Source organism: Aspergillus nomiae, assembly GCF_001204775.2.
Source record: "Aspergillus nomiae NRRL 13137 chromosome Unknown contig00152, whole genome shotgun sequence".
NCBI lineage: Eukaryota > Fungi > Ascomycota > Eurotiomycetes > Eurotiales > Aspergillaceae > Aspergillus > Aspergillus nomiae.
The window spans coordinates 41,710-63,507 of NW_015378207.1; the positions used below are offsets into that span (position 1 = coordinate 41,710).

Here is a 21,798-nt window from a genome sequence, read left to right on the forward strand (position 1 = left end):
AAGAAAAAGAGTCCCGCCGTTAGGACGCCATCATGATGCTGGTTCGGTAAGAAAGAGTCCGACGGCATCCCTGCAATTATTAAGAATATTTTGAAGGTCCGCAACCATTCGGCAAGTCCACCGATGTGACTTGTGCCGACAGCAACGGCTGGCACAGTTCGTGTCCACCTTGAATTATTTTACAAGGCGTGGTCTCGCACAAAATTTGCATCTCCGTTGAACTAAGTTGTTTGTCTAGGCAGCATCTGCTTACCACCGTCATGGAATTCACTCGCTGTGGCATCCATGGCTTCCATGAAGTCATCGGTATAGACACCGATGAGATTAGATTCTTCTGGGCTTTACACGCCGACAACGAGTATGCCAGGCAGACAGCCTATCGGGTAGTTGTGTCCACCGACCGTGACAATTTGGCATCGAGTGGTGTATGCTGGGACTCGGGGCGCGTTGAGAGTGATGCTCAGAGAAACATCAAATGCACTCCCAACCAGCCTTTCCAGTCGACCACTTTCCATTATTGGAGAGTGACCGTATGGGACGAAAATGGCATTTCATTTGAAAGCTCTGTGAACGAGTTCTATACCTTATATCCGCGCTCATCGGGGCTGTTACCACCGTACAGCATGAACCAGACATATGTAAGCATACCTAGTTGTCATTGGCTGACCTGAACTTTTTACTCACTACGCCAGATGCCACACAGTAGTCTCATATTCCGGACTTGGTTTGAGGATGAGCCCAACCGATGGAAAGCGGTTTGGGTGGGCGATGGCGGAGACAAGCCCATCTATTTAAGAAAGTCTATTCAGCTTGCTCGACAGCCCTCTCGAGTCGTTGTATTTGCATCGGGACTGGGACATTTCAATCTCACCGTCAACGGAAATGCAGCATCTGATCATGTACTTGATCCTGGCTGGACAAATTACCACCGATCTGTTCAGTATGTCGGTTACGACTTAACTTCTCAATGGCAACAAGGGGAGAACGTCATTGGGGCTCATGTTGGAAACGGCTTCTACGCAGGTGATCAGGGTGACCGTTTTTTCTGGCCCACATATGAGGATAATACCTTCGTTCGGTATGGAAACGAGCTATGCTTCTTCGCTGAGGTTCACCTACACTATGCCGATGGTTCCCACGAGACCATAGTGTCAGACCCAACGTGGAAGGTGAGGAAAAGTGCTACCACCCTTGCCAATATTTATGCCTCAGAGAATCACGATCGACGGTTGTACCCCACTGGTTGGGATTCTCCTGATTTTGATGATGCGGATTGGTCGCCAGCAAAGCCTTTGACTGGTCCAAGAGGCAAGTTGAGCTATCAGAGCCAGCCCCCAGTCGTTCTGCATAACACTTTTCACCCTATCAAACGTCAGGTCACTCGCCCTGGCGTTATCGTTTATGACTTGGGGCAGAACTCCAGCATCATGGTGCAACTGGAGGTCAGTGGACCATCTGCATCAGAGGTCATTGTTAGATACTCCGAAACCCTTGGCGATAATGGAGAGGTCTTCATGCCAGATCCCCTGTTCAAAGAATTCGAGCATAACGTATACTCGAAGATCGTCCTTACTGGTGAAGGCCGCGAGACATGGACTCCGGACTTCTGCTTCACAAGTGCTCGATATATCCAAGTGGAGGGGGTCTCCGACGCCGATAGTGATAATCTTCCCATCATTCATTCTCTAAGTGCTCGACATGTCTCATCAGCTGCACGGCAGCTTGGGTGTCTCAAAACCGATAAAGAAGACGTCAATGCACTTATCAATGCTTGTTATTGGACCTTCGCCAGCAACATATTTAGCTACCATACCGATTGCCCACAGATTGAGAAATTCGGATGGCTCGAGGTCACATCGCTTCTTGCACCTGCCACGCAGTATATCCGTGATATGGAAGCCGTCTACACGAAAATTTTGGATGATATCATCGATGCTCAGGAGCCAAATGGTTTGGTACCTACAATGGCACCGGAGATTCGGTACATGTGTGGTCCTCTCCATGACACTATTACCTGGGGCTGTGCGGTGTGCTTCCTTCCCGAGCTGATCAAGCGCTACTACGGGTCTACCCACGTATACTCTAAGATATATCAGCCTTGTGTACGATATATGGAGTATATGAAAACAAAAGAACGGAAAGGCGGCCTAATTGAGCATGGACTAGGCGACTGGGGCTATGATATAGCGTTCGGAAATCATCAAGCAAACATTGAAACTGCGGTTTACTATCGCTGTCTCTGCAACGTATCAATGATGGCAAAGGAGCTGGGATTTACCGAGGATGCGGCCTTGTATGAGGCCTGGGCTGCACGTATCTACGGTGTTTACAATTCCCACCTTCTGGTCTCCGATAAGACTGAATACCCCTATGCTTTCTATACTTCTCTAGATAATCCTGGTGTCCATGACCGCACTATGGTTAACCAGGCACTCGCGCTGCAGTTCGGCCTGGTGCCCGCAGAGTACCGCTCTGATATCATCCAGGCATTTGTTGCTGCCGTAGAGGAGTCGGGCCCGAGGATTCGCGCTGGAGAAATTGGGCTGAAGTACGTCTGGAGCACGTTTGCTGAGGCCGAAGTAGATCGTCCCGACCTTGTCCTCGCCATGGCCAGGCAGGAGGAACATCCCAGTTACATGCGATTCATCCGACGCGGTGAGACCACTCTCTCAGAGTTTTGGCAGGACGCTTGCCGGTCCAAGTGTCACGATATGCTTGGAACGATCTATGAATGGTTCTACGCTGCGGTGCTTGGTGTGCAGCCTGTCGGCGAAGCGTACCGCACATGGAAACTGCGGCCGCCATTTCGAAGTGAGTTCGACTTTGTGGAAGGAGAAGTGGATTGCCCATATGGCTTGATTCGGGTATGCTTTGATCGTACGCAGGCTGAGGACACGAGTGCCAAGCTAGAAGTTACGGTCCCAACCAGCACCGTCTGTACGTTACAGCTACCATCCAGTGGCAGTTTGGCACAGATTCAGAGGAGTGGGGGGCAAGAGGCAAATAAGGTAAACGGACCCGAAGTGACACTGATGCCTGGTGTATATAAATGTGTGATATGGCCTTGAGTGACAAGCATGTGAATCTAAGCCATAGGCACAGTTTATGGGAATGTTTTGGGGTTTTCGCCGATACGGCACTTATGATAGAATATAGCGATGACCAATATAAATCATATCAGTTTTTATCCTTACCCCAAAGGGTTCAGCTTTTTGCTTCACATTTTCTCTGGGGAGTGGAGCGGGATAACCGCAGGCAGTTGGCAGATCAATAAATCATTCAGCTGAATCTAGCCGAGGTCACGAGCAACCCCGGAATCCAACTCATGCTTTCCCCATTTTCCCTTCCTTCCCTTCCCTTTCCTAGTCCCCGTCTATCGATCCCAGAAGCATCTCACAATGTCTATTTAAAAACACATGTGTTTTAGGTCTTTTTGAAGGACATTTGATGCATTATGGAACCTAGTTCCGCACGCGACCCTGACGGGCACGCCCAGGTCCACCCCGTGTTCGCGAAGCTCTCCGCATTTCACTCAGCGCCAAGGAATACAAGATCCTCCATGACCTTGCTGTTCGGCGCGCCCCCGTGAAGGTCCAGTCTAAATTGCCCTCTCCATCAAGATATGAAGCCATAGTGCGCTCAAAAAACAAATACAATGAGGCAGCTCTCCGCGCCTCTCTTCGAGTATTCCTTGTATCAGGAGCTTTATTGAAATTCGTTGGTTGGGCACTTGCAAGAATCCGAGGGGATCTGTCCAAGTAAGCTCTTCAGTCCAATTAAGAATCAAATCAAGCGGACATCAAATGTACCTTAGCTGACACTCGCGTCTCGCCTCTGCCTGAAACTATAGGAAGAAAACACAAACTTCTTTCCTCCGCTCCCCCAACTTCCGCTTGTCAGCGTCCCTTTCGCTCGTCCTTCTCTTCCACAGACTTCTGCATCGCTTCTTCGCCCGGCTACGCGCGAACCTCCGCACAGATGAAGCCCAACCCTTCCGTAATCGGAACCCTCGAGTGTCAAAAGCGTTGACATCACGCTATGCGCCCGCTGTTGGGGCTAGTCTGGCCCTTTTTGGCCTGGGCATATGCCCTCAGAATCAGCTGCGACTGACAGCCGCAATCTGGATGGCTACTCGGAGCTTGGAGTTTCTTTTCAACGTCATCGATGAGAAAGGATGGCTTGAGAATCGGCCTGTGTGGTTTGGAAGCTGGTTGCTGATGCCCCTGTCCTGCGCGCAGTTATTCCATGCGTTCATCTTCGATCGGGAGGCGACACCTAAGGTTTGCTTGGTCCATATATGAGAAAAATTGTTGGATTTACATACTGATTGGGCACAGTGGCTCGGAAATGTCATCTTCAGGCTCTCTCCAGGCTACATCCTCGATCGCCCTGAAAGTTTGCCTACAGAGTTTTCTTGGCCGGGAAAGGAGGATGTGGTTGACTCGCTCGCAACTGTCGCTAATTTGCGCTGGCCGTATGTTTATACTCGCTATTTACACCTAGTATATGGCCGCTTCTTTTCTAATATTTCAATCAGCGCATTCGTCTCGCCGATATTGCATCCCGGAGACCTTAATACCCTACCGTCTGCTGTCAAGTCTATTTCACCAATTACCGGACCTGCTCATCCGTCTATTTCAAGCCTGTCTTGCGCATTGCTCCATTCGAGCAGCCCCAGCTGTAGTACGGCTTTTTTGCACAATATTCTCCTCTCGATCCCTCGTCTGGCCCGGTTTGTGACAACCGTTACCTTGGCGCTGTCTGTGCTCAAGTTCAAGAAGCTGATGGCCAATCCTATCACCTCGATCAATAATCTTTCGAAGAAAATCATCACACTGACTGCTGTCCTCTCTGCGTCTGTCGGCTCCGCGTGGGGCAGCATTTGTCTCTGGAACTCACTTTTCCCGCGCTCTGTCCTGCCTACCAAACGCTTCTTCCTGAGCGGTGCAGTTGCGGGTATGCCATTCGCGTTCCTTGCGAATAGCCGGAGCGTTTTCACGTACTTTTTCCGAGCCGCCGTGGATTCGGCATGGAAGACGGGCACCAAGCGGGGGCTCTGGAAGGGATGGAAGGGCGGGGACCTGTTCATCCTTGTACTTTCCTGGGCACTGATCAACTCCATCTTGGAGAGCAGACCGAATGCGGTTCAAGGCCGGGGGGTGCGGAAGGCTCTAGCATGGATGAAGGGTGAAGGTTTTGTGGACCCGGTTGATGTTGCGGCAAAGAGGAAGCTGAAGAAAGCCAAGAAGGCTGAGACTGAGCACTAATTGGCAATGGGCGTGATTTGCGCATTCTCTGTTATGTTTTTACAACGGTCCCTGTTATGCACGTTGCTCCTGCCTTTTGTCCCTATTCACAAGCAAAGTACATAGCGATTCACTGACTCCATTTTGTTGATACCACGCCATATTCAGTATATATTTCAATGTATCTGAGGACCTAATTTGCTAGGAGCGGAAATTAAGCTACTATGGCTCAGTATGATAGAGTGGACATGGTGAAGAGGGAAAGAAAAAAACAAAAAGAAAAAGAATGCTTCCGGTGCGGGGAATCGAACCCCGATCTCCTGTGTGAAAGACAGGTATGATAGCCGTTACACTACACCGGATGTTGTTGTGAATAGTTAATATTCTTTAATTTATAGGCAGCAAAAGATATAATGGCAGTAAGAAAATCCTCAGATATCAGGGATATTGTGGAGATAGTCTTGGTTTCTTACCCCAAGTTTCCCCAGCCTTTCAATCCCCACCACCCAAATCACCTGTATAGGAGCAGTGGTCGCTGTACCTTTCTTTTCAGCCCTGATCCATGGTTTCTCTCTTTTCCCACATTCTCCATCACTAAGGACAAACAATCGGATTTCGTCCTGTGGGGTTCTCCTCACGATGGAGCCCCAGGAACTCCTTTTCCGACCAGTGCTGCAAGTCTGGATTCCGGGGTAGCAACCGTGATGGGGAACTAAACGGGGCAATTGGCTTTTCATGCTCCAGTCGTTGACCTGGCTAGCTCCAGCTTCCCCTCCTCGCCCATACTACTGGATGCTCTCCCCTTTCATGTTTGCCAATTAGTCGTCGGCTTCTCCCTTTGTGAATCCCGAGTGCCAGGGAAACAAGCAGACCGACATTGCCTCCAACCCGCCACGATTTCCGACCGGCCGCATAAATTCTCACCGTCTCCTCCGAAAGCTACCTCCCGATAGCTACTCTTTCCATCTTTCCAGCTTTCCAATACTCTAATCTCCTACCCTTTTCTTCTATCACCTTCTCATTTTCACAATGGCTGCTACGAAGCTTAAAATTGGCTGTGCTGGCCTCGGTCGCATGGGCAAGCGCCATGCCCTCAATTTCCTCCAGCGCACTCCCCGTGCCGAGCTGGTCGCTGCTAGCTCCCCTGACGATGCTGAGCTTGAATGGGCCAAGGTCCATCTGGAGCCATATGGCGTGAAGTTGTACAAGAATTACGATGACATGCTCCGCCACGAAGGTCTGGAAGCCGTGGTCGTTGCATCGGCCACCGCCGTTCACGCCGAACAAGCCATCAAGGCCATCGATGCTGAAAAGCACGTTCTGTGCGAAAAGCCTTTGTCAACCAGTGTCGAGATTGTATGTAACCCCTATTGTTTTTGCTCTTTTTCCCATCGACCTAGTAGCTAGGGTATTAACAATCCTTGTTCTAGTCCCAATCCGTCCTTGACGCTGCTGCCAAGAAGCCTCATCTGAAGGTGATGTGCGGATTCTCCCGTCGCTTCGACGCCTCATACCGGGATGCATACAGCAAGATGAGTGCCGGCTCAATTGGCTCGCCCTCCGTTATGCGTAGTCAGACCTGCGACAAGCTGGACCCCAGTGGGTTCTTTGTCGCCTATGCCCAGTTCTCCGGTGGTATTTTCGTTGACTGCTCGATCCACGATATCGACCTTGCCCTCTGGTTCTTCGGTCAAGACAGCAAAGTCAAGTCTGTATCCGCTGTCGGTATCACGGCCGTTGAGCCGGACCTGCGCAAGCACAACGACCGCGACAATGCCGTCGGCTTGGTCGAGTTCCACAACGGCAAGATCGCCTACTTCTACGCTTCTCGCATGATGGCCGCTGGTCAAGAAGATACCACCGAAATTATCGGCACCCAGGGCAAGCTGGCCGTCAACGCACAGCCAGCCCTAAACCTCGTCAACATCTACGACAGCACTGGAATCCGTCGGGAGATCCCTCAGCACTACTACGACCGCTTCGAATATGCCTTCGTGACCGAGGCCAACGAGTTCACCGCTTGCTGCCTCGAGAACACTCCTGTTCCACTCAGACTCGACGGTGCCGTCCAGGCCGTCCGCATTGGAGCTGCGCTCCAGGAGTCGCTTATCACCGGCGAAAAGATCTTCTTCGATGAAGAGGGTAACCGGGTGGACAAGTCTCGGCTATAGATGTATGCTTAACGACTTAATTTAGATTACGTCATTTAATGATTTTCAAATAAAGAGCAATTTTGGATTATAGAAAGGCCAGAAATTAGGCTTCATATCTCTAGAAATCCTAAGTGATCCCCATTCAACAGTAGATTAAATTGTAGAAGGTCCTCCATAACCTCACCTTAGAATATACCCAGGACCCCTCCTTCCCCTCCCAGATCCCGAAAAATTATATAATATGAACCATTGCACGTGTACAAGATACACTAGTTTAAGCAGTCTTTCCCCAAAAGATCCACGGGCACAGTCCACAGTTTAATTTTTCACAATGTGACCCGTCCCGAGACACCGATTTGTCGAACGTGGGTAGATCGCCGACGTACCCCGGGAACCCGTTTCCGAGGGCATGGTTTGCCGCCAAGCATTCGCGTTGTGTTATTGTATCATAGATACGCTATTGTTAGTAAGGGGTCTGATAGTTGGTGCTTGTGGCAAGGGAACTACTTGTAGGCTTGAGTGGAATCTTTTGGTTTTGAGAGGTGTATATATGTAAAAACTTTGTATTACGGTGAAAGTAAGCTTATTTTAGATCTTGATCTGGGTTCTTGGTAAAAGGGTATTTTTGAATGAATTGGTCCCTGGTTAATTTTACAGGGCTGTATAATTCATTGGTGGTTCGTGAATCATCGCTTTAAAAATGCAAGAACAAAACTGATATATCGGAAACAAAAAAACAAAACATGGCGTTCTAATATCAAGACAATCCGAGCGCTGGGACCACATCTACCACTTGATGACCTTGTTGGGGAAGAATTCGTCGATGAGTTCCAGGTAGTATGGCTGCGATGGGGGTTAGCTGATACTCATTGTATTGAAGAAAGGGTAGTGAGAAAGGACGTACCTTGAGCTCGTCGACGGTGGGAACGTCGTCGCTCTTGCTGTACAGGTCGTAGGGGTTGAAGGCCTTGACGGCCTTGAGCATCTCCTTGTCGTGGTCGTTCATCAGCTCCTGGTATGCGCCGGCATTGTGCCAGGGGTAGAAGGAGTGGTAGCGGATGATAGCCAGGGCCTCGTCAGGGAGAGTGGACTGGTCCTTGACGACATGGTAGAGGTACTCGTCATGACCCCAGGAGAGCATGACCTTGTCTAGGCCACAGCCGGGGCTGTAGATACCGTACTTGGTGCCGTAGATCTCGTGGCCATAGTCAGGGTTCTCCTTGAAGGACTCGGTGCCGTAGATGATGCGGTCATCGAAAGCGAGGCCGACGGGGAAGGTGTCGCCGACGACATCCCACTGGCCTTGGGCGTCGAAGAAGTAGAGCAGCTTGCCAAGGTCGTGGATGAGACCGGTTAGCTGCATCCAGCGGGGCTTGCCATCGCGGCGGATGGCCTCGGCGGACTGAAGAAGGTGTTCGATCTGAGAGAGGCTGGTGTCGGGGTCGGACTCGTCAATGAGGGTGTTGAGCTTCTCCATGGCCTCCCAGATGGTCATCTCGGCGCGAGTCTTGGAGTGGAAGGCGTGACGGGCCTTCAGGTTGTAAGCGACAGTCTGCTTGGTGTGCTGCTCCTTGTAGAAGTTCTTGACACGGTCGCAGGCATCCTCGTATTGACGGAACTTGGTCTTGTCCTTGTTCTTGTCAAATTCAGACTCGGCGTAGATGTCCTTGTCTTCTTGCTTGATGTTCTGCTTGAGGACGTTGACGGTGTCGATGGCGTCGGAGGTCTCCTCGAGAGCCTGTCCATCCCGCTTGGTGTTGAACACCGGGGTCTCTGGGGCGACAGCAACTGGGGCCATTGTGAATGAAAGAAATGAGTTTGATGTTTGATGTTCCTGTTTCTCTTGAATGTATTTGATCAAGACTGATCTGGGTATCAAAGGATGCTGCTGGAGAGAGAAGAAAACCCAGGAAGACCCAGGCGTATATATAAAGGGCGCTATAGGGAGATCCTCGTGATCTACGAGAAATTCAGTATCCGACTAAAGCCCCAGCCGAATAAGCCCTAACACACTACACCCCAGAATCCGACAGTGTGGTGGCGCCATTGTGATGTCCTCGTTGTGTGAAGATCGGATTCTGGCTTCCGCACTATGAAGATAGATTCTGGAAATGTTCTCCACAGCTGCATGACGCGGGGGGAAATCTGAGGTACGGATCTGCAGCCAACCAGAGACCAGTTGTTTCGCCGTCTTGACTGTGGGGATGGTTGAGGCACTCAAGGATTTTGGTTTCCGAAGGCCGAGAACTTTGGCCGCCGGGGCAGATTTCTCTTTTGGTATGCCACCTTGACCCTCGATTTGCCCTTTCTGTCGCTCCTGATGTCACAGCATTTCCCCTTGAAGCCATAAATGATAATCAACGTCATGCGCAATGGCCAGTGCTCGCTGACCCCAACGTTGATCTGCCGGTTTAGACAACTAGGTCTCACCACAGAAGGTAAGAGCCATCGGATTTCTAATGAGGTCGTGTGGACTGGAGCATGGACAGTCCGATTATCTTCACATAGAATTGTTCAGATCGGGTATAGGGTATTGGCTCGTCTGGAAAGAGAAATGGTTTCCGATGGTTGCATATGCATGGCCATCCTGGCTCCGTATGACGCTGTCCGATCGATTTTAATCTGTTCGCTGTAGTGAGTAGATGAGATAGACAATCAAGATAATTCACTGAAGAAAATGAAGACTTTAAGGCCTTGAGAATGATAGATACTTACCAGTATGAAGCAAAGAAAGGTATAGAATTGAACGGCTCGCGTGAAGATGACCCGACGGAGCGATGTGATTGATGGAACTTCGGGGACAAATTCCACTGGCCGGGGCAATTGACGGCGCGAGCCCCGAAGTATTTGTTGATAATCTCTGGTTGCCCCTCTACCCCTCACCCCTCGTCCTTCGTATTTGTTTCGCCTTTTTCCCTCAAGTCAATTCACATTTGTACTCATTCCTCTGAATTCCCTAGGATCTATACCGAATCTTTATCCAATTACACACATACTACTGCACAATGGCCGTTGCCGACACTCGATTCAAGCTCAACACTGGAGCAGAGATCCCTGCCTTGGGTCTCGGTATGTAGTTATTTCAATTCGAAAAATTGCAGCAATGGTCGTGCTGATTGCATAGGTACCTGGCAATCCGCCCCCGGTGAGGTTGAGAAGGCTGTCAGCCACGCCATCTCGGTGGGATACAGACACATCGACGGCGCTTTCTGCTACCAGAACGAAGAGGAAGTCGGAAAGGGAATTAAGGATGCCCTGGCCTCTGGAAAGGTGAAGCGGGAGGACCTCTTCGTTACCACCAAGCTGTGGTGCACTTACCACAGCCGGGTGCAAGAGGCTCTGGACCTGAGTTTGAAGAACTTGGGCTTGGACTACGTCGATCTGTACTTGATGCACTGGCCATTGGCCATGAACCCCAATGGTGAGCCATGCTCCCTTTTCCAGTCAATATGTTGCTCCAGGTCTAACCAATTATTAGGAAACCACCCTCTCTTCCCTAAGCATGAAGATGGTTCTCGAGACATTGTCCAATCGCACTCTCACGTCCAAACATGGAAGAACATGGAGAAGCTTCTCTCGACCGGAAAGGTCAAGGCCATCGGTGTCTCTAACTACAGCGTGCGTTATCTGGAGCAATTGCTTCCTGAGGCTACCGTTGTCCCTGCAGTCAACCAAATTGAGAACCACCCCTCTCTCCCACAGCAGGAGATCGTCGACTTTTGCAAGAAGAAGGGTATCCACATCACCGCCTACAGCCCTCTGGGAAGCACTGGCAGTCCACTGTTCACAGCCGAGCCTATTGTAGAGGTTGCAAAGAGGAAGGGAGTTAGCCCCGCCACGGTTCTTCTCAGTTGGCACGGTATGTTACAATCAGCCACCCCCCTTCCCCCTCCCCAGCATTCTCGCCTTTTATGCTCGATAAAGATTTTCTAACTATATAATGTAGTTGCCCGTGGATCCTCTGTTCTCGCCAAGTCCGTCACACCTTCGCGTATTGAAGACAACCGCAACTTGGTTCAGCTCGACGAGAATGACATGGCCACCATTGCCAAATACACCGACGATCTCGCTGCCAGAAAAGCCTTCCAGCGCTTCGTCTACCCTCCCTTTGGTGTCGACTTCGGATTCCCCGACAAGTCATAAACTGTCACAAACTCTAGTCTCTACCTACCAAGCATCTCCTAGTACATATGACCACCGGATGCGGAAAGCAGGGCTTTCCATTCGCTCTGCCATGCCTCCCACTATCGTGAATGGACAGGGCGAAATCTCAGTGAACTAGTAGGCCCATAACTACCTTATGGAAAGGTGTTGTGCGCCCTTCAGGGTGAGTGTAGAAGATTTGAGTGTGTCTTGTATAACAGCCTGGGGAGCCTGGATAAATAGTTTTGATTCTTTATATTTGTTTATAGATAGACGACATATATCCCTCACGAATGATGTTTCAGGAAGCTTCTCTCCTGCTTGTAACACTTTTCAAGGCATAGGTTAACTAACTATGATTGGCTTCGAAATTTCCCAGTACTATAGTAGACCCATTAATAGCTGTGGGCCGAAGTGACTCGAGTGCCTTGCCCCTGTAGTATATCCTGGCTTTTATTATACGCTTTCAGAACGGTGAAAAGCACCAATCTCATGTCTGGCTTTTCCTATTTTTTGAGTTAGCTATGTAGAGAAATTTTAATCTTGTATTTAATCCTTTTGCATTCCTGTTCGATAATTCAAGAGAGTTTCAATGTTAATCTTACGTAGTTTACTAGCCATAGGTATCTTGAGCTAATACTTCTATTTAATAGCAATTCCGTATAATATATACAGTATAGAATTTCAATAATTAGTACATTACGCTGCATTACTTTCAGCCTACCAGTTGTGAAGAATAACAGCTCTCTGATAATAACTTCACGTAGGCCGACTATGGTTAGGAACATTTTCCAGCATCAATATGATGTTGCCAATTAAATAACATGTAAATAAAGCAAAGATAAATACAATGGACTTACAAGGTAACTCTCAGTCACTCAGTCTTTTTTGTATATTTCTAGAAGTACCAGAGAGTTGGTGGCTCTTCTGCTATTGTTAGTACATACATAAAACAAAGAAAGCGTTCAGGTGACAGAAGCACAGATCTAAATCTTCAAAATTCATGTAAAAACAGATTAGGTTACCGCCTCTAGGGCCACGTGAGTATTCTGCCTATATTCTCTTTCAAATTGTGTTTCTCTTTGTTTCATGACTGTCATCTTGTCAACCACCCGGCCGCCACCTTGATCATCATCCTGTGCATCAAAGTGCACACATCTCTTGATCGAGTTCATCTAAACACAGTTAGCTTGGGTGGGTGGGGGGCCTCATGTAGGAGAATGTAGTATTCTCTTACCTCTTGCGCTTGTGCCTCTTATGTTTCTTGACCACACGTTTGACTCTGGGCGTCGCGACTGTTTCTTCCACAACAGCCAGACCAATCCACTCTCTGTTGAGAGTAATAGCTGGGCCCTGTTCTTCGCTAACAGCGACTATCTCTTTATATCCCAGCTCTCGAATCTGATCGGTAGCATTCAGCTCGTCTTTGACACCCTGTTTCGCAAGGGCTCGAAGGGCTTGCAGGCGCCGTGTCTCGCGCTCTGCTACTACCGCCTGGGCGAGGTCACTCGATAAGATATTCCGCGCGTTCATAATCCCAAAAGTCTCTTCTAGTTGCTTGTACGGAAGGTAGATCAACATCGCAGAGGGCACCTCAATCTCTCGGTTCGGGGTTTCTCCCCGGCGAGACGCAAAAGATCGAGGACTAGTGATCACTGGACCTGGAACACCATACAGGCTTTCTGGGATTCGATTTGGCAGAGTCTTACTCTGCGCCTTGGCGTACAGTGTGAAGTCCTTGCTCATGTGCCTGGTGACGAAATGCAGAGCCGAACCAACTAGCCGTGGAGCCCATCTTTGCAGCTCTCTTGCTGCATCATAATCTCCAGTCTTGTTGACTGGAGCAGTCTGGTCGAGGGTTACTGCCGGCCTCGTTGTGCAAACTCCGAAATAGAGAATGCATTCGACTGTTTCCCAGTCGATTAGCTCAATGGCTAGTCTGATACCCGTTTCAATGACTGCCTCTTGTTGAAAGAAGGCCCCTGATGCGGCATAGCACAGGGCGAAGTCTGCCATGGCCGCCGTGAGTGAGAATTGTATTTTTCCCACATTGTTCTCCGAGTATCCATAGGTGGACAGAGTCGCCAATCTGAGCTGTCCTGCTGTTAGGAGTGGCCTACCATACAAATGTTGCAGCGCATATTCAAAGCCTTTGATCATACAGAAGTTCTCATTTCCAACGGCGACGATCTCGTTAATTCGCTCTTCCTGGGTCGGCGACCTGAAGACATCGGCCATGAAATTGCTACGGCTGATCACCGCTCTATGTGTTCTGAAGACGATGGGCATGAAGATATCTTTGGAGGATCTCAATATTATCTGAGAGTCGGAAAACTCGCTCGCTTCTAGACAGTGAAGAAGGTGCTCAGAGAGTGGATCAATTCTATCGGGAAGTATTTCAGTCGCGATGGTATGATGTTCGGATGAAGCTATAGGAGACGCATGATTAGTGCTGAAACGATGAGATGATTGAATTAATGGGACAATATCACCTTTACTACTGCCCACACCAACATCGACTACATTCCTTTCCTCAATCTCTTGCTCTGATGTTTGTCTATAGCCATCTTGTGGTACCCTTGAGGCATATTCGTCGAAATGGGAAGGCCCAGAGGGAAAGACACAATTACAGCAATCTCCCGAGTGATGAGCGCAACAACAAGACCGCCTGGGTGGACAGCTGCAGTCGGTAGTGGGTTTATGCACACAACAGCTGGAGTTAAACTGACAAATATTCCGACCGTGTAAGTGACATATGATAGGGTTGTTTTCATCGTAAATCGAACAAGACTCATTCTGCTCCTCAGGTTCTTCCGCCTTCTGGCTTGAGGGACGAACTGTATGACTCGAGGACGTGTCTGCACTGGAAGTCTCAAGAGGAATACCGGAAAGGCCGTTATAACTGGGTGGAGCTTCATCGACAACAGATTGAGAGCTCATTGTCGCGGTGATAGAGGACGGATGTTGCGTGTTGCCGATATTGACCTCACTGCTATCCAGAGATGGAGGCAGATCAATGGCCTCACCTTGTTTTGCTTCCTCTTTCCTCCTTTTCTTTTCTTCTTTCAATAGCTTCTTCTTCAACCTTCTCTTCTCTTTCTTTCGATCTTGTTGGGCCTTCTGTTGTTCAGAAGAATCATCCACTTGTGTCTCCACCGTCTTTAACGCAGGCCCCGATGAGCTAGGTCTACAAATAGAGCGCAGATCCTCAGAGCTAAGACCTACGCGCATGATTTCAAAGACGGAATCAAAAGACATGACAACAGACGGCAACTCGGAGGTACAAAAGGAGCTTCTTCTCTCCAGGTCCGTCATATTCTTCGTCAGCTTCAATATCTAATCACAGCACCAAGAAAGGCAAGAGAAAGATGAGTCTTGATATCCGCTCGATTAATTCTGGTGAGATTGTGAAGGAAGTTCAGAGATGAGATGATGTGAATATGGATGGATTAATTAATGTATGGAGGGACGATACAAAAGGGAGGGGCGACTTGTGTTGTTTGTCCACTCCAGTTTTCCTTTCCATGCGCTTCCTTGACGATTATGTTGTTTTTCTTTCAGAATGTACAACTGTTGGAGAATTTTCTGAGCAGCTCTTGTTAATTACAGTTTATTGACTATATTTGAGATGATATCTTAGAGCTGGTTTCTGAATTATTTACACACTAGTGAATTTCTTTATAAACTGTATGATATATTCTCATGGTAAATCCAGAGCTCAGAGATCTGTAGTATATGTATACAGTCATATATGCAAACATCAATACCGCTTTAACATCACACACCATATCAGAAACTGTATAAGGGCTTCACACTCCACGTGATGGGTGGTATACACGTGACATGTCTTTAATACCAACCACAATATTCAGTGAATGATAGTAAAGAGTACAGATGTAATACCATAGCCAGCCCTTTCTTTGTTTAAATAAGTGAATGTGCAATACCATGTTCCACACATTCACCGGTTTGATAAGAACAAAGAAAATACCCCTCAGTAACTGGGCCTTCAATGATAGTCTCCAAAGCTGCGCTAGGCATTACAAATCTATTTCACACGAAAAAGGATAGCCAAACTGGCTAGTGCTCTATCTAGGGAGACAAGGTATTGTACATTTAGATCATTTTTATTGACCTATCTAGATAGTTTGTAATAATGCATAGAAGATAAGGAAATGCTATGGTAGAAAGAAAGAATATGGCTCAGATATCAAAGTCAAATGAAAGACAGGCCTGTCCGCTCAACAAAACGCAGTTGGTATATCATCATGAGCAAAAGTGGTAATCAAAAGAAGGTATCGAGGTTTGACATAAATGAAAAAGGAAAATGATCGGAAAAGTCGACTAATACATGTAACCCGGTGGGGGGGAGGAAGATTTTTGGTGGAAGTAGGAAAGTAGTAAGACGAAAGAGAGAGTGAGAGAGAGATAGAAGAATTCAGCCGTTATGTGACTATTGTTTAGAACATGCCACCATCCATGGGGACTTGAGGTGGTGGATAAGCTGGCATAGCTGGTGGCGGGCCAGTCATAAGTTGATGTCTCGCTTTGGCGTTCAGATCTCCGCCTTCGCTAGAGTTTTGCGCAGCCTGCTTCGTGTCCTAGGCCGTCTTTCACCCTCGTCGGAAAATGTGCTATACTCTTCCACAACACTACCGGCTGTCGATGGGGCTGTCGAAGGAGCGTACTGAGAGGGGGCGTACTGAGGCGGGACGTATTGCGACTCGTACTTATCGCCCCTGATCGCACCAAGGATGGTTTGGGTGGTGGTTTGGCGGCGACGGCGTGGGTTCATGGGAGGAACAGGAGGTGTTGACATGCCATTGCTCAAGCTCGCTCCAGGTGGAAGACCGACAGTTGGAACGTTCGAGGTGGTGGACACGAAAGTGGGCTCGGAAATTTGATATTTATCGATGGGTCGCTTCTGGAGGCCACCATTATGCCCAGGAGCCCGCTGAGGGAGGCTGGTTGTCGAAAGCGATGCCGAGCTAGAAGATGGATCAGGGGAGATCTCGTACAATGGCGGGGTAGCATTGGCAGAGTAAGGGGCAATGGGTGAAGGTCGCGGCGGGGCACCAATCATCTGTGGGTTAAGCGCAGGCGGATGGAGTGGTCTTTCGACAAAGCTTGGTGTTCCAGACCGGCTGCCGCTGCGATACCTTCCAGATGCAGCAGATGAGCACCGATCGTACATATTTGTATCATTGACCTCCACAGATTGGCGGGCGGAAGAAGCCACAGATGTCAAGCCGCGCTGGTCGAAGTCTGGGAACGCGGAGTGTTCATATGGATCAGACTCCTCTACAGTCCCGAGATCATCCCTCTCCCGCCGAGTGCGACTCTTAGAGCGACCAGAAGCGTCGGAGGTGGAGCGATCCCGCCTGGACCCAAAACTTGAATGCGGTGATGCTCCACGGCTACGGCTCGACTCACGGGAGTCCTCTTGGCTGCTGCGGCCAAACATGCGAGACCGTATGGAACGCTCTGAAGAGACATGGGGAGAGCTTGAGTTGGAGTGCTTTCCAAAGCTGAACGATGGCCTTTCTTCCTCCTCGCGCCATTGATCATCCATTCCCAATGCTGGAGTAGAAGCGTTACCCAGGCCGAGCAACTTCGGGTTTCTCTGGTCCTGTCTGCCAAACAAACTGTGCTTTCCAGACTTACTCTTCAGCAGAGAAAATGCATTTCCGGGCTTGGCTTGTGTATAATCAGGGGTCTGGCGGCCTGAGACAGGGCTAGCTGATCTGCTTTCATTCTCGGCCATTCCCTTCAGCTTCTCCTGCACCTTTCTCCGCCTCTCCGCCAGCTCGATCTCGAACTCTTCGCGTTCTCTTTGAGTGTCAGTGCTTGCTTGACGCCTGTGCCTCGCCACTAGCTCGCCTTGCCAGGAGGAGCCGTTGAGAAGCTCCGACGGGTCAATGTTTTTCCTGGGTGTTTTATGCTCTTGTGAAACAGAATCGTCCGTGTCCGTTTCTTTGTCTCTCTCGTCATCCATCTGCTTTAATGGAAGACCGGGGGAGGGTGGTGGGAAGATGGACGATCTGTCACTGTCGTGCCGCAAGTGGGTACGAACTAAGCCACTCAGGCCCAAGCCAGACGGTCCCAAGGTGGGCGAATCAGGCTTCTCAGGAACGGCTTTCCCGTCATTGGTGGTCTTTTCAGCAATATCGTTTTCGGCTATGGGTTTCAAATCACCCAGGTCCGAAAGCCGCACTTCAGGCAAGGGGCTTTGTTCTTCTTGTGCTCCTTCACTTGTGGGTGTAGATGGCTTTTGTGGCGTTTCGGACCGAAGCGCAGGATGCACAAAGTCATCTGCTATTACTCCATTGGCCAGCTCAAGCACAGCCTCGGCCTCTTCATCTTCAGAATCACTGGGGCTCATGTTGGCGAAGAAAGTACCGTTGATGTTTCGGCGAGGGGATTCATAGACACTCGTGGCAGCGGATCGACTACCTGGGCGCTGGGCTTCGCTATAGTGTGAGGTTGCAGAACCAGCTCGTGGCCGGTAGCTTTTGTTCGAGAGACCTCTGGGACGTCCAGTGCTTTCCTGGGAAATAGTCCGTCCGGGAAGTGAAGGTCGCGACAATGGCGGCGTGCTCCGTCCCTCGTGCATCTGAAGTTGGCGTTGACTAAACTGACTTTCATCGTATTGAGTTCTAGGTTTGTTGAACAGTCCGAGGGCTGTGGCTTTGCCGAGATCTTCCGGCTGTAGAGCGGCCATCAATGGGGCACCTTCCTCACGTTCACTGACTGGGGGGCTTAGCGGAGGGAGCCCACCATGAGGAGCTTCATGGGGCCTCTGTTCTTGGGCATTAGCTTCGCCCTGTTGCTGTGTAGGCGATGTGGACGACGGTGCCGGGCTAATAGGGCGGCGTGTGGCAATTGCCGGCTCAGCTAGCGGAAGTCTTTGTATTCTATCGCGCAGGCTAGTGGCACTTCTGGAATAACTCCTGTTGAGGCGAGGCATTTCCGGAGTCCCTGCTCGTTGACGGGTAAGACTCTCCAGACGATGCAGTGTAGAGTTTTGTTGGTTTTGAACGGACTGCGCTAGACCCTGGCCGTATAGGCGCCGTGATTTAACAGAGCCTCGCTCAGGAGCCATCGCAGGTACGGATGGTTTAGAGAATGGAGCCAAGCTCTCTTGGGATGGCGATCCTGTGAAAGACTGCTCGTCGATGGAGCTAGCTGCTGTTGATGCACGGCCATTCGCGATTGGGCCAGAGGCAGTTGAGGAAAACGTAGTCTCTTAGCGGAAGAAATGCTAGACAGAGCGTCTTCGGACTCCGCGGCAGAAGTATCTTGGTGGGCTTCCTCGGCTGCAGCACGTTCTTCCTTCTCTTTTAGCCTCAGCCGTTGAAAAGCGGACAAGGACAAATCATGGTCATAGACCGCGCGGCCTCCCATTTGTCCAGCATCCGCTGCGACAGATACATTCGATGATGCCTTGGCGGGAATCTTGTAGACCTTTTGGCGTCCACCAAACAAATTGTTACCTTCCGCCCGGCGGGCTCTACTCATAATGCTTTCTTTCTGTGAGCGGTCGTCGTCGGTACCATAACCATCGTTCGCCGAGACGAATGAGTCACGGCTGAGGTTGAAAGACGGCCGACTACCATCTGTAGATACCTCATCGATATCTGTGAGCAGGTTTGGATTGTGGCCGAAGAGATTCAATCGGGAGGCGCGCTTAGGAAACAAGACACTATCATCACTGGCCTTGCCGATAATCGAGGCCGGGTCGTCTTGTTCCCTCAACATGCTAAACCGCGCCGATAATTTGGGCATAAGTAAGCTCGTACGGAAGTCATCGTTAGACGGTAAGGCATTCGATAGGTCGAGTGCGGGCACTTCCTCGGGCTCATCCTTCTTGCTTCGCTTGGACAGCTTGGAGGTGAGCAAATTGTGGGTGTTCTCGATAGCTTCCGTATCCTCCTTCGTCTTCTCCTTCTTAGCCTTGCGGAATCGATTCATGGTGATGTTCGTTAAGGGAACAATGCGAAACTAAGGGCAATTCGAGGCTGATGATATAGGCAGTGGCATGGACGGTCGACCAAATGTAGTCTCGATATTTCTTGAAGAATTGCCACGTAAAGGGGCTACGGATCAGATGGATGCATGTATTCCGGTGATACTAGGTCAATCTTACGAGTCAGAATCGTATGTCACTGGCAGCTATGGGCCGTCGCCACAAGAGGTCTGCATGAATCGATCAATCAGATTCGGCGACTTACTGATAAAGGCCGAAACAAGAGTGGTCCGAACGTTCACAAACGAGCAGCGACAAACGAGTAGCTTTATGATGTAGATCAATCCACCAGATAGAACGAGTGGGAGTATCAGAGCGTTCGAATCATGGGCTCATCCCCCAGAGTTGACGGAGCTGCTCCGCAGAGCGCCAAGGAACCGCGGCGTGATTCGACGACGAAGTGTCGATAATAGGCGTGACTTGCAGATTGGCAAGGAATCGATCAAAAGTGCGAGAAGCTGGCCTTAAGATAACTGATAATACTGGCGGGGTTGGAGACAACTGTCTGCATGAAATGGTGGAATGTGGCTGCAGTATAGACAAGCGGGCGCGGAATGCCAAAAATGGATCTGAGTTGAAGTCTAGTGGCGGAAGAACGAAAGACTCGCCGTTGCTGAGAATGAATGGCTGGGTATTTAGAGAGCGAAACCACCAACTAAGGTGTTGAAGAGAATGTTGAACAAACCAGAGGAGCCAGGTGTAGAAAACGAAGGACGGTGTGGCCTCGAAAAAGAGGAAGTAAAAAGCGACGCGAGAGGAAAGAAAAATAAACCTAATGAATGGATTGGAAAGAAGGGATCTGGATTCGATCGTCGGGGGAGTGTCTCTGTTCTTTTTTTTACTTTCAATTTTTATTTTTCATTTTCTTTTCTCATTTCTCTTTTTTTCTTTTTCTTTTTCTTTTTTTTTAAATTAGGACAAGGACATGAGCTGTACGGAGTACGGAGGACAGCTGAGTCGGGAATTGGTGCCTTAGACCAGTCCCAGTGGATTGTTACTAACTAGTAACTTACTCCGTACGTACTGACTTACTCAGAGGAACAGTCCAGAGCGGATAAAGTGGTTCGAATTATTGGACCCAATGGAGCCGCCGGTACAGTCTTGAAAGACGATCGACACTTTTAATTCTGATGATATTTAATTAATGTCACTATTAATGGCCGGGAGGCTCCTGTCTGGATTCCAATGACTATTTAGCGAGGAATCCATAACCCAATGAAGAAAAAAAGAAAAGAAGGGATATAATCGAGAACTGACGGCCAACTTCGATACATCGACATTCAGAAGATGGTGAGAGGATTTCGCTTTAACCCCTCTCGAGTATAGTCAAGTAATATGGAATCATCATCATAATAATAATACTGAGAAATAATAAACTGTCACAGAAACCATGGTTGTCTTTCGGTTACCGTACGGTACCTCGGACCCAGTGCCCCTTGCAGGCCCCACTCGCATGAACCACGAATCGGATCCAGCAGTAGGGACCAGGATCATTTCGGGTACCATACTGTACTAGTACTACCACTACGAGTAGTCCTTATTAGTCGGCTCGGGATGGCTACTAAGGGAGTCCTGGTGACACAACTTAAGCCTAGGACAAGCCCTGGTTTGATATATACTTACTCCTGTGCATTCACCCGTAGTAGTCTAAGTGCCTATACTGACTCCTGAGTCGCTCCTTTGTTGTGACCTTCCTTCCGAGGCGTTCGACTCGTCCTCAAGTCCAGCGAACTACAATGCGCGTGCCTTCCATCTGGTCGTGTGAGTAGGAGTTTGATCTCTCGTATAACGGGATGTGGATCGATCTGGGCTGAGGTCTGAGCCACAAGATGCCATTGGCGTTCTCAGAACCATGGAATCGGTTTGTATAGGGCACTCCCAAGGCGGAGAGTGGTGAAAACGGGGATACTCGCTTACGGTCGATCATATACAATCCCCCTTCAAGGGAGGACGTTAGAGAGTCCTACAAAGAAAGGAGGTGCAACGGATATCCATACTGGAGTCGATCGGCTGAGTTCTAGCGAGATCACTCTCAATGGTTTCAATAATTGTGACCTGTCGCCTAGATGGTACGCTCCTAGCGCTAGATGAGTTCCGGAAATTTGGACGAGCGGGGGCGATCATCTCATTGCCGTGTCTCATCGTTACTTGATTGATGTTAGGATCGAAGCCTGGCTAATGCATGGGTTCGTTCTTTTCTCCATAGCTAAATCAATCTTGCAAGCCTTGT

General features: G+C 49.3%; 7 protein-coding genes across 7 annotated transcripts; 3 read left to right on the forward strand and 4 right to left on the reverse strand.

The window, feature by feature from the left end:
* Nucleotides 1–260: 260 nt before the first annotated feature.
* Nucleotides 261–5,267, forward strand: ANOM_007051 (uncharacterized protein; the record flags this gene model as incomplete). The annotated part of the gene is made up of 6 exons (XM_015552307.1): nt 261–638; nt 693–2,937; nt 3,497–3,758; nt 3,851–4,280; nt 4,338–4,474; nt 4,538–5,267. The coding sequence occupies 6 exons, from the start codon at nt 261–263 to the stop codon at nt 5,265–5,267; spliced, it is 4,182 nt and encodes a 1,393-aa protein (XP_015406461.1).
* A 971-nt stretch (nt 5,268–6,238) lies between these two features.
* ANOM_007052 (putative NAD binding Rossmann fold oxidoreductase) lies at nt 6,239–7,493 on the forward strand. The gene is made up of 2 exons (XM_015552308.1): nt 6,239–6,602; nt 6,677–7,493. The coding sequence occupies exons 1-2, from the start codon at nt 6,276–6,278 to the stop codon at nt 7,415–7,417; spliced, it is 1,068 nt and encodes a 355-aa protein (XP_015406464.1). The 5' UTR covers nt 6,239–6,275; the 3' UTR covers nt 7,418–7,493.
* A 692-nt stretch (nt 7,494–8,185) lies between these two features.
* On the reverse strand, nt 8,186–9,197 carry ANOM_007053 (inositol oxygenase; the record flags this gene model as incomplete). The annotated part of the gene is made up of 2 exons (XM_015552309.1): nt 8,186–8,242; nt 8,304–9,197. 2 exons carry the CDS (start codon nt 9,195–9,197, stop codon nt 8,186–8,188), a joined length of 951 nt encoding a protein of 316 aa, XP_015406463.1.
* Nucleotides 9,198–10,360: 1,163 nt separating this feature from the next.
* On the forward strand, nt 10,361–11,542 carry ANOM_007054 (putative glycerol dehydrogenase; the record flags this gene model as incomplete). The annotated part of the gene is made up of 4 exons (XM_015552310.1): nt 10,361–10,468; nt 10,524–10,820; nt 10,878–11,258; nt 11,346–11,542. The coding sequence occupies exons 1-4, from the start codon at nt 10,405–10,407 to the stop codon at nt 11,540–11,542; spliced, it is 939 nt and encodes a 312-aa protein (XP_015406459.1). The 5' UTR covers nt 10,361–10,404.
* Nucleotides 11,543–12,775: 1,233 nt separating this feature from the next.
* ANOM_007055 (uncharacterized protein) lies at nt 12,776–14,773 on the reverse strand (the record flags this gene model as incomplete). Its single annotated transcript, XM_015552311.1, has 2 exons — nt 12,776–13,971; nt 14,272–14,773. The coding sequence occupies 2 exons, from the start codon at nt 14,771–14,773 to the stop codon at nt 12,776–12,778; spliced, it is 1,698 nt and encodes a 565-aa protein (XP_015406477.1).
* A 1,324-nt stretch (nt 14,774–16,097) lies between these two features.
* Nucleotides 16,098–18,509, reverse strand: ANOM_007056 (uncharacterized protein; the record flags this gene model as incomplete). The annotated part of the gene is made up of 1 exon (XM_015552312.1): nt 16,098–18,509. The coding sequence occupies one exon, from the start codon at nt 18,507–18,509 to the stop codon at nt 16,098–16,100; it is 2,412 nt and encodes an 803-aa protein (XP_015406460.1).
* An 80-nt stretch (nt 18,510–18,589) lies between these two features.
* Nucleotides 18,590–19,513, reverse strand: ANOM_007057 (uncharacterized protein; the record flags this gene model as incomplete). Its single annotated transcript, XM_015552313.1, has 1 exon — nt 18,590–19,513. One exon carries the CDS (start codon nt 19,511–19,513, stop codon nt 18,590–18,592), a length of 924 nt encoding a protein of 307 aa, XP_015406478.1.
* Nucleotides 19,514–21,798: the final 2,285 nt, after the last annotated feature.

Coding starts and splice junctions, on each gene's coding strand:
- ANOM_007052 (XM_015552308.1), top strand. CDS start 6,276: ATGGCTGCTACGAAGCTTAAAATTGGCTGTGCTGGCCTCGGTCGCATG. Junction 6,603..6,676: donor TGTCAACCAGTGTCGAGATT/GTATGTAACCCC, acceptor TCCTTGTTCTAG/TCCCAATCCGTCCTTGACGC.